The sequence below is a fragment of the Pan paniscus genome, chromosome 6, assembly GCF_029289425.2.
Source record: "Pan paniscus chromosome 6, NHGRI_mPanPan1-v2.0_pri, whole genome shotgun sequence".
Classification (NCBI taxonomy): Eukaryota; Metazoa; Chordata; class Mammalia; order Primates; family Hominidae; genus Pan; species Pan paniscus.
Window position 1 is genome coordinate 40,690,481 of NC_073255.2, and position 19,262 is coordinate 40,709,742.

The 19,262-nt window shown below is 34.8% G+C and overlaps 1 protein-coding gene across 3 annotated transcripts in view; it reads left to right on the forward strand.

The window, feature by feature from the left end:
- SEPTIN7 (septin-7) overlaps window positions 1-19,262 on the forward strand; it is a 104,402-nt gene that overhangs the window by 64,499 nt on the left and 20,641 nt on the right. For all 3 annotated transcript variants that reach the window (XM_057302846.1, XM_003833365.5, XM_057302848.2), the window contains exons 4-8: window positions 7,193-7,293; window positions 8,163-8,297; window positions 14,436-14,553; window positions 17,081-17,173; window positions 18,490-18,586. In XM_057302846.1, the coding sequence (XP_057158829.1) occupies window positions 7,193-7,293; window positions 8,163-8,297; window positions 14,436-14,553; window positions 17,081-17,173; window positions 18,490-18,586 (544 nt within the window). The remainder of the gene's footprint in view (window positions 1-7,192; window positions 7,294-8,162; window positions 8,298-14,435; window positions 14,554-17,080; window positions 17,174-18,489; window positions 18,587-19,262) is intronic.

Consider the following 19,262-nt stretch of genomic DNA (forward strand, 5'->3'; position numbering starts at 1 on the left):
GTATGATACTCCATTGTGTGAATGTATCAGTATATCCCTTATTGTTTATTTTAGATAAGCCTTTGTGTTTCAGTTTTTTACTAATAGGAACATTCTTGTGTATGTCTTGGTGGACTTAGGCACTCATTGCTGTTGTGTGTGCATAAAGATATAAAGGTATTTGAGTCTATTTTCTTTGATTTCTAGTGAGGTTGAACATGTCTTTTGTACTCGTTAACTGTTATTTCATGAAAGTGTTTTGATAATATTTTCTGTCATTTTATTCCTGATTTATAGGAGTTTTAAAAATCTAACTAATAATCCCCTACATTTTAGATATTGCAGACATTTTCTCCCCAGGCAAGCATCTGTTAAAGATGTGACATGCCCTCAATTTATTAGAATTCTTACATTGGCCTAGCTTCAAAATAAATTGTCTAAACCCATTTTACCTTCCTTTAAAATAACACTTCAAAAATATCCTCTTCTGTTGTGAATATCTTCCCAGAAACTCTCTTTATCTTGAAAACAGAGGGGTAATGGAGGTAAGAATATCTCTAGGAGGATTTTTAAGACAGAAGCCTGTGCACCACTGTTAAATATCTTTTCTTTACCAAAAGGAAGACCTGTAACATTTGAGAACCAGATTGATCCTTACTAGAATCCTGTAGAAGTCCTCTTTCCTGATTGAACCATGGAGGTGTATTCTTTTATATACTGGAAACAAGCTGAAGATCATCTAAACTCTTTTGCCCACTTACTCAGGAAAGAACATGCCATATTACAGACAGGGTCAGAGTCATTCAAGAAGCCTGAATGTAGTTAGAAAATGAGAATGTAATCTTTTTGATAGTTGGCTGGCTCCTTACCAAGCCCAGTAGTCTAGCAGATGATCTGCCCTTGGAAGCTAATAAACTCTCACAGTAGAGGGGAGTGGTCACCAGTATTGTATCTCAGTCCAGACATATTAGACTGGTAAACATAAAATCCTGAGTTTCAGAAGACAAACGTTTATGAAAATGGGGAGAAAAACTGTCTCCTATTATGTGGCTGAATAAGGAGCAAGATTTTAATAAAGACCATGATCTCATATTCTCATCCCTGGGCATTATCTATTTATAAGAGACTTGTATCTTAAAGGAGATATTCATTCACATTCACAGTCTTGGAAGGAATGGGAAGCTGTGTACACTGAACAGAGAGCTGATTTTTAGCCTCCTGTGTGTAAAATAGCAGTTTTGATTCAAGTGAAGTTTTTAGTAATGATAGAAGCTCATTAAGATTAATTCTTAACCTCTTATCTTGGACCTCAGGACCCTGAGTTATATCTGTGCATTTCCAGATGCGAGCTGACACCAGTCCTGGAATTCTTTATACCAGTGCTTCTCAAACTTGAGCGCACATCACAATCACCTGGAAGGCTTGTCGAAACACAGATTGCTGAGTCCCTTTCTTCATGGTTTGCTATATAGCAGGTTTGAGGCAGGGCCCAACTAATTTGTATTTCTATTTAGTTCTCAGAATGTATTACTGCCAGTCTGGGTACTACATTTTGAGAACAACTGCTCTGCTGCAAACTGGTTTTATCCTGTGTCTGTCAGGGTGAAAGGAGGAGAGGGAAGTGTTTTACCTTAGTTCTTTCAGAATGTTTCAAGTGGAATGAAATGGTACCATGTTACCTCCATTTTTTACTTATATATATATTTTTCCAAAAGATTGATGAAAATGAAGCGAAAAAAATTGAACATTTGAGCTCTACTTCATGTTTCAGTATCAAATATAGATACCCAGATTAACAAAATTTTTTGGAAAAATATTGCTTACAATGTTGTATGTATGTTAACAGTTAAGCGTTATTTTATAATTTTGTACCATTTGAAAATTTTTATATTTATTTATTTATTTTTGAGATGGAGCCCTGCTCTTTCACCCAGCTGGAGTATAGTGGCACGATCTCGGTTCACTACAACCTCCACCTCCAAAGTTCAATGTTTCTCCTGCCTCAGCCTCCTGAGTACCTGGGATTATAGGCGTGTGCCACCACGCCTGGCTAATTTTTGTATTTTTAGTAGAGATGGGGTTTTGCCTTGTTGGCCAGGCTGGTCTCGAACTCCTGACCTCACGTGATCCGCCCGCCTCGGCCTCCCAAAGTGCCGGGATTACAGGCGTGAGCCTCCACGCCTGGCCTGCATTTGAAAATTTTTAAATCATACTTCATGTCACTGAAAGGGTATCATCTGTCTTTTCTTGGGAAGAAATTATCCTTTTTTCTGAGATTAAAGTCCATTTTAATTTTCTCTTAATGTATTAAGATAATTCTTTTGTGCAATGACACTGTTAGATTTTTTAAAGTTCTTAGTTGGAAACTACGCTGCTCCCCTTTGAAACTTTTTATTGGTCCATGAAGTGTTTTTTTTTTTTTCTTTCCGAGATGGAGTCTTGCTCTGTTGCCCAGGCTGGAGTGCAGTGGTGTGATCTCAGCTTACTGCAACCTCTGCTTCCTGGGCTCAAGCAATTCTCCTGCCTTAGCCTCCTGGGTAGCTGGGATTACAGGCGCGTACTACACCTGGCTAATTTTTGTATTTTTAGTAGAGATGGGGTTTCACCATGTTGGCCAGGCTGGTCTCGAACTCCCGACCTCAACTGATCCTTCCACCTCAGCCTCCGAAAGCACTGGGATTACAGGTGTGAGCCACCGCACCCAGCTGGTCCCTGAAGTTTTGTAAATCAAACTCTGTAGATGAAGTGGGTGCAAAATTTTGAAAGTGAGAAAAGGTGAAAGCAGTATGTACTTCTCTGGGGTAACATACTTGATAGACTCCTTGAAAAATTTTCACAGAGCCCTATCAGGAGACTCTCCTGTTGACAGTTGGTCCAGTTTTGATAGTTTTTGAGCCATTCACATAACATATTTGAATGCTTGTCTTAAACTAAGTTTTGGGGCTACAATGATGATAGACAAAAAGTTCTCAAAGATCTCACAATTGTGGGAAAAATATGGACAAACAATTATGACTTAGTGAGAAAGATGCTTTTGTAAGGTGCTGTAGAGGTGACCTTGGCAAGGTAAATTTTAATGAAGTGGTAGCAAGATGGCAGTAGGTTGAGAAGTGAGTGGTGAGTCAGTGAAGATGGGTGATGGCTATTAAGGAAGGGATGAAAAGGGATACCTAGGAGTGAGTATAGAGGACTCAGAGAGTGGTTTGATGATTTCCAAAAGAGACCTGAGAATGGTTATATCCTGTGGCAAGTCATTCTCTTAAGAAATGAGAGATTGACGATAGAGGGGAAATAGTGTAAACGGTTGTCAAGATAAATCTAAAATGGAAATTAATCAGTTCCCTAGAACAGATTGAGAAATTAGCTTTAGGAAAAAGATATATTTCACACATACTGTACCGTGGAAGGTACAGTGCTGATTCAGACAGACTGGGAATGGTCTCATTTTTAAGTGGAGATATGAGGTACTTCACTGAGCATTGTGACAGACATGGGCTTGGGAAGAACCTACTGGGAAATGGGAGAGGCATGAGACTAAGGAGCACATAAGAGGAATATTAGCAGGGAAATTCTTGTTGAGGTTGAAAGTCATGAATTTTATGGTATAGGAATAGAAAGATGGGTTAATCCAGAGTGGGATTTGAGTTGGAAAGGGAAAGAAATAAAGGTTTTGGGAAGGAGGTTGCTAATAGAAAATGAGAGGGGCAAGGGATTTGAGGTCTCAGCGTAAGGAGACAGGGATATGAGAGGTAGAGAGGTTCAGAATAGAAGGCCAAGTTAGAGTTTTGGGATCAACTTTCTTAGTAAAGTAGTTCTGGGTCTTGATGAGAAGGAAGTATTCTTTAAGCATAACTGTTTTACTATTGGTCACTTCCTCTTTCATTTTCTTGTGGAACACGATGAAACATGTAAGATGATATTTGTCTTTTGAGCCAGTAAATAAGCAAAATAGATAGTTTTTGTGTTTGAGCTAAGTGGAGTATCTCAGGCCATTCCAGTGTCTTCAGAGTTTTGGCTGTAATGCTACCTCTTGAGCAAGTGAAGGTAGAGGTAGGCTCTTGACAGAAAATTTTAACCCTCTCTTCAAAATGTTATGTTCTTAATTAAATAACATTTTTTATTTACCTTAATAAGTGACATGTAAACATTAAGTTAGGTTAGTTTATATGACACTGTATAATAAACATTGTTTGACTTTTTTTCCTCAGATGGTAAAACTGAAAACTCAGTATACTGGAACTCTTGTATACTGTATACACTCTGTATTAGAAAATGAGTACCTTGGATTTCTGGAATCTCGGATGCCAAAAGAGGTCTCAGTAGATGAATTATACATAGATGATACATGGACGATAGCTTTAGTTTTATTTATTTTTCAGGGAAAAACAGTTGAAAATGCCCTTGATTCATTCTTTTGGTATTAAATGATGCAGCTAATCTTAGAGAACCCTGAGTGATGCCATAAAGATGTTGATGTGACCTGCTTAAGGAAAGTGCGTGGGAAAGTGGCCATTTGGAATAGATTTGTTAGAAAAGTTTGAAATTCTTGGACTTGAACTAATTTGTTTTCCATGGATCCCATGAGGATACTTGTAAAAGCAGATGATAGGATACAGTTGGATCCTGTGAATGGCACTAGTTTACAGTTATGTTTTCTGGATCTCTTCCATATGTCGCTGACTTCTTTGTATTTGACCATGTATGGATACACAGAATTTTGTAGGCCAGAGAAGAAAAGAAGCTTTATAAACATTCCTTAAAGTGTGTAAAATACAAATCTTCATTTGTCTTAGCAAGTCAATAAGTAATTAGGTTGTTGAACTGATTTTTTTTTAAAAACAGGGAAATATCTTAAAATTTAAGCTGTTAAGTTAAAATGTGTAATTGGTATACAGCATATTACTGAAGGTAGAATGGGCTTCGTTTGGTAATAAAGGAACCAGAAATAGTTTGAAGTAAAATTGGGAGATGATTCATGTAGATTTACTATATTGTTGTATCACTTTCTAGTGTGTAGTACTATGTTATTTAAAAGAGTAAGTAGGTAAAGGAGTGGTATGATTACTTTGGATATTTCTGCTTCAGCCACAGTTACCATGAATAAATGATCTGTCTTTATAAAGGAGATGGAAGTGAATTCAAGATATTGAGATGTTAGATTTGACTGGGTTGTCCTTTGGCTAGAAGATCACCAGATAAAATGTAAACCTCCTAAACTAGATGAGATGATACCATTAAACATTTTTTTTGGCCCAGCACTTTGGGAGGCTGAAATGGGAAGATCGCTTGAACCCAGGAGTGAGGCTGCAGTAAGCTATAATCTGCCATGCACTCCAGCCTGAGCAACAGAGTGAGACCCTGACTAAAAAAAAAAAAAAAAAAAAAAGTTTTTCCTTTGGTTCTCATGATCTCACCCTGATGAATCTGATTGTTTTCTCTGAGTTATTTTGCCTCTCTCATGTTATTAGGGTAACCTGATAATAGACATGTTATCTTAGTTGTGTGGTATGTGACAGTGATCTCCTAAATGATGTGCATCAATCATTGATACTGAGGATGATCAGAAAATATTACAACTGTTATTGATGTTTACTTTTTTAATCTACAGATTAATGATAATGCATATTAATACTTAATATTCAGATTGCCAATAGTATATATTTGGTGGATAAATATCTTTTGGATCTGCAAAATTTTCACTTGATAGTTTATATCAGGATCAAAGCAGTTTAAAGAACATTAATCTAAAAGATAAGAATTTGGCATCTCATTTCTCTAAAAGATAAGTCATGTGTGTCCACATCTCAGGCAATTTTTTTCAGTTTTAATAAGTTTTATTCCTCATAATAAAATTTTTTTAACAGAAAACTCTTGATTGCTGTAGACCTCTGCTGTGTATTCGGTAGTCACTAGCCATATGTGGCTATTTAAGTTAATTCAAATTAAATAAAATTAAATATCAGCTCCTCATTTGCACTAGTCAGATTTCAAGGACTAAGTAGCCACATGGACAAGTGGAAGGTGGTGTTCAGTTGCTGCTCATAATAGTTGATACCCCAGGATTTGGAGATGCAGTGTGGATACACAACAATTCCATCATCTCAGAAAGTGTTATTGGATAGTGTGGCTACAGACTTTTCTTGCTCAGCAATCTTAGTCTCCGCATGTTAGTCTCTTCATGCATCAGGTAGCATCTATAAAACATGCCAAAAGGAAGTAGGCTATCTCTAAAAGTGTCCCAAACTTTTTGTCTTGTAAATTAGCTTATCAGCATACTTGGAGCCTCTAGCCTTAATAAGGACTTGTTATCCTTATTAAATGTGTTATCAGGAGAAAGCCTATCTTTTTCTGGAGGAATTATTCCCTTTTCATTTGAATCCGTGTTTGCTTTATCTTGGGTTCCTGAAAACTGATATTTTGCATTTAACAGCAGCATATGCCCAGGATGAATGATAATACATCTTCTGATACAGAGCTTGAGATTACAGAATGTCTTAAATTGTTCCAGGAACTGTTGTTACCATTTAAGTCCAATAATCAGTTAGTAAGGTTTCACCCTACCAGAATACACTTTTAAAAAAAAAAAAAAACTGTCTGGACTTTTGCTGATTACATTGTCCAGAATGTAGAGTATCACATTTGAGAAAAGGATTGGATCCTAGCCATAACATAAATACAAGGGTAATACATCCATGCTGAGAAAGATTAAGGAATGATAGTAAGTTTATTTGAGTGAGTGGTTGGGGCCAAACTTGATAGAGAATAGTCCAGGAAGACATTTACTGTAAATGGTAGATTAGATGTTCTTCTCTGATTAATTACATTTGAACTCTGTGAATTATTAAATCACTCAAACTGCTGCTTATTTGTATTATTAGATGCACATTTAAGTTATATAAGTATTACATGTCTTTAGTGGTGATCACTATTTTATCAGTTCCTCTGTCTGTCTTTATACCAAGTATGAGTCATAAACCCAGTATGAATTTGCCAAGAGATTGGCAGACTATTTGTATATATGCTTTTCTTTCAAATAATCTGGATTTCCAATGCCCGCTATCATCAATTCTAAAGGTAATGTGGTAGTAGGTAGATTTAATTTGCTAAGTTTCTCAGTTGGTTTTGATAAACTCGAACGTCCCTACCATCACCCCTTGTAGGAAATCACTGATGTAATGTATGATATTAACATCTGCACCAATTACTCTTACAGGTGGAACAATCCAAAGTTTTAATCAAAGAAGGTGGTGTTCAGTTGCTGCTCACAATAGTTGATACCCCAGGATTTGGAGATGCAGTGGATAATAGTAATTGGTAAGAAGGGTTTGTCCTCACAACTTTGCAGTGCATTTGGGGTACTGGGGTGGTTAAACTTTTTCTTCTTAACATTTTAAAACTTCTCATCTTAGCAAAGGTCACCAAACTTCAAGCAACATGACTTGGGTTTGTATACCAACTTTGCCACTTATCTGACAAAGTTGTTTAACTTCTTTGAACCCATTTACTTTTCTATAAAATGGAGATAATACCTATCATAAAATTGTTTTTAAGACATATTCTAAAATAACATAGGTCAATAGAAGAATTCTCATTATTGTAAGAAATTTAAAACTGTTCACTTTAATTTTATCCATTTGTATAAATTCTCTCAATCCTAATTTAAACCTGATATTTAGACTTTCAGTTTTTCTGTAAGTCCTAAGTGAAGAAAACAACTATGAAATTTTAGTCTGAAGTAATTATCTTAGTATTTTATAAATAATACTTTTATTTTTGTTTGAATTCACATTGTTTTTGAGGTAATTTTCTGTCAACTCTTAAAACTCCCAAGTTCACCATGAAGTTTTTTTATTATTTAAAGTAATCTCTCATTTGAAATTTTAAACTGCATATAATTGTTTTCATATTATGAAGTGTGTTATTAATACACTTATTAGTGCAAATAATATGCTAATATTTAGCTGTGTTTCGACAGTAGTTGATTTTCTTTCATTTGGAAAGTTTTGAAATAATGAATATTTATTCAACATAATTTATATTTTTGAATATATAGAATAACTTGACATATCTTCTACTGGTAAATTCATTTTGCCCATTTGAAAATACTGATTATTGTCCTTTAACAGTCATCAGTTAATTCATATGTAGAATTGCAGCTTGTTTTGTTTATTTGCGTTCTATAGCTGGCAGCCTGTTATTGACTACATTGATAGTAAATTTGAGGACTACCTAAATGCAGAATCACGAGTGAACAGACGTCAGATGCCTGATAACAGGGTGCAGTGTTGTTTATACTTCATTGCTCCTTCAGGACATGGGTCAGTACCTTGATACTTCTGATTCCTTTTTTGTTGTTGTTGCTTACTGCTACCTTTATGTGCATACTTTAGTAATCTTTAAGTTTGTGAAGTACATACAACTATACCCATTATGAAGTACTAAATTTCATGTAGAAATGTCTTAGTTGAAAAGCCATTTTAAGTCCTATATAAGCTAACAGTGATTTTACTCCTTAGTTCTTCATTCATAAGGATTTTCCTTGCTTCATGAAATAAACAGTGTTGCCACCATGGTTTGAGGTCTCAATGTGGCAAATTTAGCTTTCATGTCGACCACTCTGCTACTAATAGAAATACCAAATAAAGAGAAGCAGCCATACCAGTTAGACATATTCAAAATAAATCCAAAGATGCTATTTATTATAAGTTTCATAGAAATGATTACCAAAAACACTTGCATGCCAATGCTTTCTTGTGCCATTTCTTTCTACAATAAATCTATTTGGCTTCTGTTTCACCTTAGCTGTCATAGACGTGTTGTTCAGGTATCATATTGTCAGTACTAATCTTTTGTTTATTAGGACTTAAGACCTAAGAATCTAGACATTAATCTAATCTGATTGTTCTGTTTGTTATAGTTAGCCTGTACTCCCTTTTTTTGTTTTTTGTACTTCCGCTGTCATTTTGAGTACATATATGTGTCATTGACAACTGCAGAATTTTCCAATTATTCTTCCTCAGTCTTTTCCTTTGGGTAAGTAACTCAGTATATATAATTCAGCCACCTGATGATTATAACTCCACCATCTCTCCACCAAAAGAACTGTAGTAGCATCAGGCTAAATAGCATTAAGTTATCTAACACTCACATTACAGTAGAGTAAACCAATTCCTTCAAGTATACCTTTCTCTTCTATTTTTGGCTTCTTGCTCTCTTTTATTTTTTTATAGATAGGTCAATGCCCATTATCACTCTAGATGGATAAGGGAGCCTTAATTATATACTTAATTATATAAATAAGTATATACTTAATTATATAAATAAGTATAAGTATATACTTAATTATATACTTATATGTTTGCACTGCCAGATTGTAGTGGAGTAAAGATGTTTCTTCTTTTATGTCTAATATTCTTTTACAGTACTCTCAGTTTACATGTTTAAATCACTAAACTGACTCTGACTTAAAAGGCTCAAAAAAAGTAATCTCAAAAATACAACACATTATATAACCTTTTATGAGTATTTGTGTAGCTACTTGAATTTGTATTTTTAAGTCATTCTCGTTTAACTTGTCAGGGCTTTTTCCTTTAAGCCAGCAGAGTGAAATCTTAACCTGCATTTAAGTCAATAAAACTTGTCAGCTTATAACCAATTTTATTATTTTAGATCTTCTGGACTCTCTCCAAGTTTAGTAATTCTCATGAAATCACATTCCTCCCATCCCCTTGGGGAAAATTTTATTTCCTAAAATTGCATGGGAAATGAGAGCTTTTTTAAAAGAACAAATTTTTATATTCAAATGATATGTAGTGGCTTTGTGCCATTTCTTATTTGTCACAAGGGGTAAGATGTTTAAAATTGCTATTTCTTATATATAAAAATGTACCTTTGAACAATTTCTCAGTTTATTTTTAGAAATGGAGCAAAGTTTTGCCCTTTGGTACATGATATTGTGGATTAAGTGAAGGAATATGACACAGAATTTTATGTATAGAGTTCCAGATATCCTGCTCACTACAGACTGAAATTCCATGCAGTCTAATAGATGAATCAGAGCGTTTCCGTCTTGTCTGGGTAGTCCCTGGGTTCCCTTTTTGGAGGGATTTGTTTTTAGAGTAATTATAAATTGGTCCAACAGTGTACTTTCAGTGCCTCCTACCTCCCTCTACCAAGTATGAACTGCATGCATGGCTAATGTATGATTTCAGCTATTATTGCTTCATTTGCATTGTTCACTATTTTGTAATTGTTATTAAAATAAAAAACTGACTTGGAACATGAATTTTAAAATGGTGTTTTATCCTTCTAGTATTGATTACCACTTTTAGAAAAATTGGTGTCATCCAGTGAGTTTTATACAGAAGGATTTTTTCTCTTATACATACATACATACATACATAAATACAAAAAAAATTTGTAATTTGCCCTGTGGTTGTTCATTATGCTGTAGACTTTGAGGTTAAATAGTCTTTTCTCTCTAGTATGTGTTTATCTTCTAGAAACGTTAAAGGATTTTCTATTGCTTAGAAACAAGATTTAAAAACTAAATTTGTTGATGAAAAGACCAGCCAACATAAAACTAAATGGACAGAGGAAAAAATTCAACCAGAATGTAATATACATGTGAACTAAATGTTTTCTGTTGCTGACATTTTGTAGGCTTCTGAAATTTAATGGGACTTTTACAAGGTTTACCTTTTTTCCTAAAGTTTAATTTTTAAACTGACTTAAATGTTCTTTGACCCTTTGGTTATATTTAAGAAGTTGACTTCCCTAATTTCCTTGTTATGTTTATTTTTAAATATCTTTCTTTCTAGAAGTTGGGATATTATAATAAATACTCAGCAAGTATTGTTTTGCATTTAAATATAAAATCTTGTTATTTGGATTTTAATAGTTTATATTAAATGCCCTTAAGATTTATTAAAATTTTGGATTAACTGAACTCTGCTTTTTTGTCACTGGATTGATAAGCAGGCTTATATCTGACATAACAGCTTAATAAGGTAGTGGCAGGTTAAATTTGTCATGAATATAAATTGAAAAACCATAGCAATTTAGAAATCTGAGATTGAATATTTCATGGCATTTATATTTAGTGTTTTATATAATGATTAATGAAAAGAAGCAAAACTTAAATTTTTTTTCAAAAATGGATAGGTTCAGGCCAGATGCAATGGCTTAAGCCTGTAATCCCAGTGTAATCCCAGCACTTTGGGGACCAAGGCAGGAGGACCATTGCTTGAGGCCACAGACTAGGCAACATAGTGAGATCCCATCTCTACAAAAAATTAAAAAGTTAGTTGAGGCTGGGCGCAGTGGCTCACACCTGTAATTCTAGCACTTTGAGAGGCTGAGGCAGGTGGATCACCTGAGGTCAGGAGTTCAAGACCAGCCTGGCCAACATGGTGAAACTTCGTCTCTACTAAAAATACAAAAATTAGCCAGGCTTGGTGGTGGATGCCTGTAATCCCAGCTACTCACGAGGCTGAGGCAGGAGAATTGCTTGAACCCGGGAGGCGGAGATTGCAGTGAGCCAAGATTGTGCCACTGCACTCCAGACTGAGCAATAAGAGTGAAACTAAAAAAAAAAAAAAAAAAAAATTAGCTGGGCCTGGGGGCGCACTCTGTAGTCCTAGCTACTCAGGAGTCAAAGTGGAAGAATTGGAGGCTATGGTGAGCTATGACTATACCACTGCACTCCAGCCTGGGTGACAGAGCAAGACCCTGTCAAAAAAATAAATTAATTAATTAAAATGGATAGGTTCTTTTAGTTAACACTAATGAGGCAAGAACACAGTTTACAGATAATATAAACAGGGTTATTCCATCTACACACACTTTTTTCGTTGTGCTCCCTATTCTCTGAATGCCAGTGTCAGTTTTCAGGGGATTTAAGACAAGGAGAATTAGAATAGGAGGCAGCTATCTTAATTCTCCATGTTTGCTTTCTCCCCCTCACTGTCTCTGTCTTTCTGCCTGTCAGCCTTACTACTACAGTAAAGTATATACAGTAATCTTTGTTAGTAAAAAGGACTGGACTATCTTATTAGTCTTAGGGCCCTAATCCCGCCAGTTTTAATATATATGTTTCTCTTTCTTTATTTTAAAATGTCAGTCAATTCAATTATTAGTATGTCAATAAAATTATTAACAGAATGAGACCTTTATTTCATTTTTCTCATGTTTTCATAAAAGTTAAGGAATACCACTTTAGAATGGTAGTCCTTTGCAAAATATTTCTAGTATCTTCATTTATTCTTGTGAAACATTCAGTTTTAGTCCACAGTATATTCCAGATTTGAGGACTTCGGTTCTCATTTAGAATTACTAAAGGACATAACGAAAATCACAGCAGCTTACTTTTTTTGTCAACAAATATTTGGGCACCTTCTTGAGTGTTAGATACCACGCTGGGTGCTGAGGATACAGATAAATTGGGATAAGGCCCTCGCTGTAGAGGGTATTTCAGTGAGAAGATGGGAGAAACAAATACAGATGCTCCTCAACTTGGGACAGGGTTACATAAACCCATCATAAGTTGAAGATACGTTTAATAGCGTAGCCTACATTTGGGCAAAATCATCTAACATAAAACCTATTTTGTAATAATGTGTTGAATATCTCATGTAATTTATTGAATACTGTACTGAAAGTAAAAAGCAGAATGGTTGTATGGTTTCTATTCTATGCGTATTGCTTGCACACTATCAGAAAGTTGAAAAATTGTTAAGTGGAACCATAGTTAGTGAGGACCCATCTGTATGCAGGCAGGCAGTTATGGTACAGCACATTAAGTGTTGTCACCACATAGAAATATGCCTAGTCTCAAGGTTAGAGAAGGATTCCCAGTGGAAATTGGATCATAAGCCAGTGTCCTAAAGGATGAATAGGAATTAGCCAGGCCAAGGAGAAGGAGGATGAGAATGGAGGAGGGTGTTCCAGCTAAGGTAGTAGCCTGTGGCCAGATGTCAAAGTATGATGCTTTCAAGGAATTGTAAGAAATTCAGAAAGGCTGGCACATTGGAAGTAGGAGGCGAAAGAAAGGCCAGGAATGCTAAGAGATGAGGTTAGCTTGAGAATCTATGTCTTCACAAGCTTTGTGGGCCATTCTAGTTAAGGCATCTGGCCTTTAATAAGATTTTTGATCAGGTCATAACTCCATAAGATTTGGACTTAGACCACTCTGACTTCAGTATGGATGATTCATGTTATAGTTATTCATTCCAAAGGACTTGGTGGCCTAGACTAAAGTAATGGAAATGGAGATATACATACATCATGCATACACACATCTATACACATACTATATATAGGAATAGGATTAGAGGAGGGGAGGAATCCTAGGTTTCACACTTGAGTAATGGGGAAGATTGTAATGCCATTCACTGAGATAGGAAGCGTAGAAGAGGGAAAATGGGGGTTCAGATGAGCTTTTGATTTTAAGGAGCCCATGGAACACCCAGGTAGCATATCCATTGGGTAAACACAAACCTGGAACTTAACAGTGAGATATGAGCTGTTTATGAAGATTTGGAAGTCAATTGACCAATTGAAGATAATTGAAATCTATTGTAGTCATAATAATTGTACTGAATGTAGAGTAAGAAGAGAAAGCCTGGTAGGGAATTCTAAAGAATGTACTTCTTAAGGGACTAGCGTACTAAGAGGATCCTGAGAAGTATCCTAAGGAAGAAGAGCTTTTGAGAGAATAAGTAATGGTAAGCACCATGATAGAAGTATTTAGTCACCTTCTTGAAAGTACAGAGGCAAACTGGAGGCAGCAGCCAGATTGTAATGAATAAAAGGGATGTTGAAGATTATCTTGTGAGCATCTTGTCAGAGAAAGATAGTTGGTAGCAAGAACTGAATGTGGAGTTGGAAGAGGACTACCATTTTTCATTTTTAAAAAATCCTCCAGCCTGGGCAACCTGGCGAGACATTGTGTCTACAAAAAATACAAAAATTAGGCAGGCATGGTAGTGTGCACCTGTAGTCCCAGCTACTCAGGAGGCTGAGATGGGAGGATCTGAGCCTGGGAGGTGGGTTGCAGTGAGCTGAGATTACACCACTGCACTCCACCCAGGGCAACAGAGTGAGACCCTGTCTTAAAAAATTAAATAAAAAAAAAAATTTTAAAACCTTGTAAATTTTGAGTAATAAATATAGAGATAATTCTAGGAAATTCTATTAGGAGCCTTTCTGGTTTTTCCAATTCCTCTTTAGGGCCAAAACCCTGTGACCAGGGTTCAAGGGCAGGAGTCAAAGCCTTAGCCACTCCAATGCTTCTTGAAGTCCTGTTCTACCTAACTTTTGCTGGCCTAATACATCTTCAGAGTGTTTCTGATAAGTAAGTAAAGTAGTTACATTGTATTTAACTAGCATTGGGGATGTGAAGAATCTTGTTCTCCCAAACTGATCGATTCAGTCAAATTAAATACTGTGTATTTCAGACTTAAACCATTGGATATTGAGTTTATGAAGCGTTTGCATGAAAAAGTGAATATCATCCCACTTATTGCCAAAGCAGACACACTCACACCAGAGGAATGCCAACAGTTTAAAAAACAGGTGAGCAGGATGTGTTACCCCAGGTTTCTTATACCGTTCTCATAATTTGCAGTTTTTACTATTTTTAGTATAATGTGTTGCAATCCATTCCTCTTACTGCTTTACTATATTGTCATTTATACTGTATTAGAAATAACTCTTCAATCTTCTGCCTTTGTCAGTTTTTAAATATGGCTGTTTTAAGTGTTCTGTAATAACACCCCCACACAGACAATTTCTCCCCATACTCTTTAGAATTATTTTCTTTTCTCTTTTCTTTTTTTTCTTTTTTTTTTGAATTATTTTCTTAGAATGAATTCCCAGGAAGTGGATTATTCTTTCAAAGGCTATGATTGTTTTTATGGGTCTTTATCTCCCCACTCCCCATTTTGTCATGGTGCTTTCCCAATAAAACAAATTTGTTTTATAAAGCGTACATCTGTTTCACTGTGACTTTGCCAGCATTGTTATTTTTATTTTGAAAACTTTTTTGGAATGAAGTGGTAACCAATCATTTCTTTGTCTTTTCCTTTTATTTTCCTGAAAGGCTGAACATTTTAAAAACAAAGTCATTTTTTCCCCCCTTTTTGTAAACATCTGCTCAAATCCTTTGTCTTTTTGACCAGTAGTACTTGGTATTACCCGTATTTATTGATATGGGTTCTTTTTATTCTGGATATTTAGTTCTCTCTCATTTTCACAATATTTTTTCTGTTTTCTCTTTTGCTGCTTATTTTTGTTTTCAGTGCACTAATTTTGTTTTCAGTGCACTTTACGGGATATTTATAGTTTGAGTTATTGTTCAAACCTATGACCCTAAGATTAAGAGTCTCATGCTGTATGACTGAGCTAGCTGGAAGGCCACTAAACTGTTTTTCTAGACTCATGTCTAGTTGTCTCAATAATATTGAGTTACACAGTCACACATATTTCTAATTTAATTGTGTTTGGTTCGTTATATATTACATTTTATGAAATGTAAGGTCAATTCTGGAACCTTTCTCTATTCCAGTAGTCCAAAGGCCAGTAGTATATTGTTTAAACCACAGCAACTTTATATAATATTTAAAAGTAGATTGTAATTATCTCTATTGTCCATATAGTCCTATTGTAACAAAATACTTTGTTTTTCACCTTTTTCAATATGAATTTCAGAATACCTTGAAACCTGTTATAAAAAGCCTGTTAAAATTTGCTTTGAATTTGTGCTAAATTCATATTAATTTTCAGAAAGTTTTAGTACATTGTTTTTACTGTATCTGGTATTTTTGTGTTTTACACTTACCCATTCCCATTTTTGTTTTGTAATGTGCTATTTCTAAGTTTCAAACACTATCATATAATACATTTCTTTTTGTTTATTATGTGTTTCGATTTGGATTTTTACTGATAAAGGTAAAAAAGATGAATATGAAGTGACCTCTTCTTTCAAATTGGTCACATCCTGGTGGTTGTACTCAGGTCATTTTAATATACAACCTCTGACTAAAACCACTGCTTTTAGAGCTAGCTACTATTACTCATTTTTCTCGTCATCATGTATTTGTCAATTCCTTGTTTATTCTTTTTTTTTTTTTTTAAATATAGGTACATACCCTAATTGTAAAAGATGTGTGGTCCTATTTTTTTTCAGTGACAATTTTACTTCTGTTTACTTCTGTCTACTATAGTAACCATGTAACACAATTTGTTCAGGGTCCTTTTATAGCTGCTGGGAACCTTTGCCAAGAAAGTTGCACCAAAATTTAAGTATAGACAGGGAAGCTAGGTTTAGGTATATTAGCCATTGGTTTGTTATGGGTTCAAATAAGGATAGGTAGTTGAAAATTATTTGGATGTCTGTATTCTGTTTAGAATTGGAGTGATTTTGAACATGATAATTTAATTTGAACTAGGTCATTTCTGATGTTAATAATAAGTTGTCTTCTCTAGGTTTCTGCATTCTCCTTATTAATTCTTGAGCTTCTTAATTTCTAGGGTGTGTTTTCTCCCTGTGTCCTTCCCTAATCTTACACCTGTTGCTCCTCAATTTGTGTGTATGCACATGTACATGTAAGGATTTTTCTGATGAATGTGCAGGGAGCAGTGCTGTACTTAGTTTTACCTTACTTTTGCCAGATTCTACTAAAAATTTTAGGTGAGTTTAGCCCTGTTTATTCAACTAAATAAGATACTTGGGAATTTATATCTAAAGGAAGAATCTCAGTCATTGTAAATAAATGACCTAAAGTCATTATTGTGGAAATCAATCAGAGAAATCCCTTTCTGGAGTTTTACATCCTTTTTGGAACTCTTTTGGTATGACAGCTATATGACTTTAACACTTCGGAAGTAATTGGATTTGGTGTTTATATATCAACTTCACAGTTAAAAAAAAAAAAGACTAGCGTAGTACTTTAATTTTAGATTACAACTTTGAATCATTAAAAAACAGTAAAGGATCTGGAACCAAGGACCCATATAGGAATCAAAGAGGCATGTAATGAACATAAGACTAATATACTAATTATGTATGGTGCTCTTTTGCTGACTACTTCTTCCATTTTAGATAATGAAAGAAATCCAAGAACATAAAATTAAAATATACGAATTTCCAGAAACAGATGATGAAGAAGAAAATAAACTTGTTAAAAAGATAAAGGTAGGTTCATCCCTGTACATACGCTAAAGTAATCTGAGGCCTTAAAAACATACTACAGCGTCCACAGGAAAGATCAAAAGTATCAGTGTTTTAAGTAGTTGGCTTACAAAATACCTAGGGATATTTAATGTTGAATTCAACTTTATAGTTAACTTTGAAGATTAGCTAGTATATATAATAAGGAATTGTATAAACTACTGAGGTGAATAACACAATTCTTATTTCAAAGTGTTTTTAATTAACTGGCTTTCATATTATGTAATTTTTTTCTCTCTTAAAAAGTGATGAGAAAGGAGAGAATTCGTTCTGTTATGTTTTAATTGCCAGACAAAAATGTATTTATTTTGTCTCTATAAAAGCCAACCAAAATTACAGCTAGATAGGAGGAGTAAGTTCTAGCGTTCTGTAGCATTGTAGGGTGGCTGTAGTTAACAGTAATTTAGTCTATATTTTCAGATAGCTAGAAGAGGATTATGAATGTTCCCAATACAGAAAAATAAGTTTGAATTGATAAATATGCTAATTACCCTAATTCAATCATTACATATTTGTATAAAGTTATCAGAATACCATACTGTACCCCACAAATGTGTACAATTATGTTCCAATTAAAAACAATAAAAACCAACCAAAAATTCACATCAACATATTTTCTGTATTTTATCATGGTTTTCTATGTACTTTGGCCCTAAAAATGGTATACTGAATAATGGCATTATGTAGGCAAATATCTTGGAATAATGAAATTCTTATACATTGCCTGTGAAGAATTTCTGCAGTTGTAAATAGCTGCTTAGGTATTTCTGGGAGCCACAGAATTGTGAAGGGCTGAACATGGATGAACACAAATCCAGTCACCAGGATTTGAAGTTCCAAAGTTAGAGCTTAACAAATATACTATTACCTGGTTTAGGTACCGTTATAGTTGGTTTGTGATCAAGTAGGCAGGCTAGTCATTAGCCCCCCCCCCCCTTTTTTTCCCCCAAATGCCAATATATTTTTTACCTTTTATCCCCCCCCAGGTATGGGACAACTTTCTGTAGTGATTTTTAGTAAATAATTTGACCAGTATATGCTTGAATATTCTTAACATGAAAGAGAAAATTTAATTTTATTTATTGTTTACCTTGGTGGCAATACCATGTGATGGCAGTTTACTAAATATTTGTTAAATGGCCTATAAAAACGAATGCAGAAACTATCGAAAGTAAATTTTTTTTTTTTTTGGCTAACCTGTTAAGTAATGTAACTTTTTTTATTCTTGAATTTGTGAGGACTACAGAGATATATTTGAACAAGAATACTTTGTTTTATAGGACCGTTTACCTCTTGCTGTGGTAGGTAGTAATACTATCATTGAAGTTAATGGCAAAAGGGTCAGAGGAAGGCAGTATCCTTGGGGTGTTGCTGAAGGTAAGATTTTCTTCAGTGAATGACTTTCTAAAAGATCTCAAAACTGATTAAAAATTTGTATTTATAGTAAGTAGTACAATATGCACACTGTATTGATATAGTCTAGATTTTCAAGGATAATACTGATTTCAGGTTCTTGTAGTCTCAATTTTCTCTTTAAGTACATTGATATTTTTCAAACCTGTATCCTACCAAGTCAGGCAAGTGTGTGTTAAGTCCTAAAGTTGTAGTATAGGTTGAACATTCTTAAAGAGAAAATTCAAAATGTGAATTGCTCCAAAATAAAACATTTTGAGCACTGACATGCTGCTCAAAGGAAGCGCTCACTGGAGCATTCCGAATTTTGGATTTTTGGATTAAGGATGCTCGACCAGTAAGTATAGCACAGATATTCCAAAATTCCAAAAAAATTCAAAACACTTCTGGTCCCAAGCATTTCAAATAAGAGATACTCAACTTGCCCCACCCTGGGTGGCATCCTGCCTCATCATTAAGTCTATTTCTGTTTTCATATTTGAAAACATAACTAAAATTGAGGGGTTCTTTACCTGGGGCCCAAAGTTTGCTCCCAGGGAATCTAATGAACCACCTGGAATCAAACATTTTGGAGAGAAGGCCAGTCACTTTTATCGGAATGTCAGATGGTCATGGACCCTCAAGAATGATTGAAGAAATT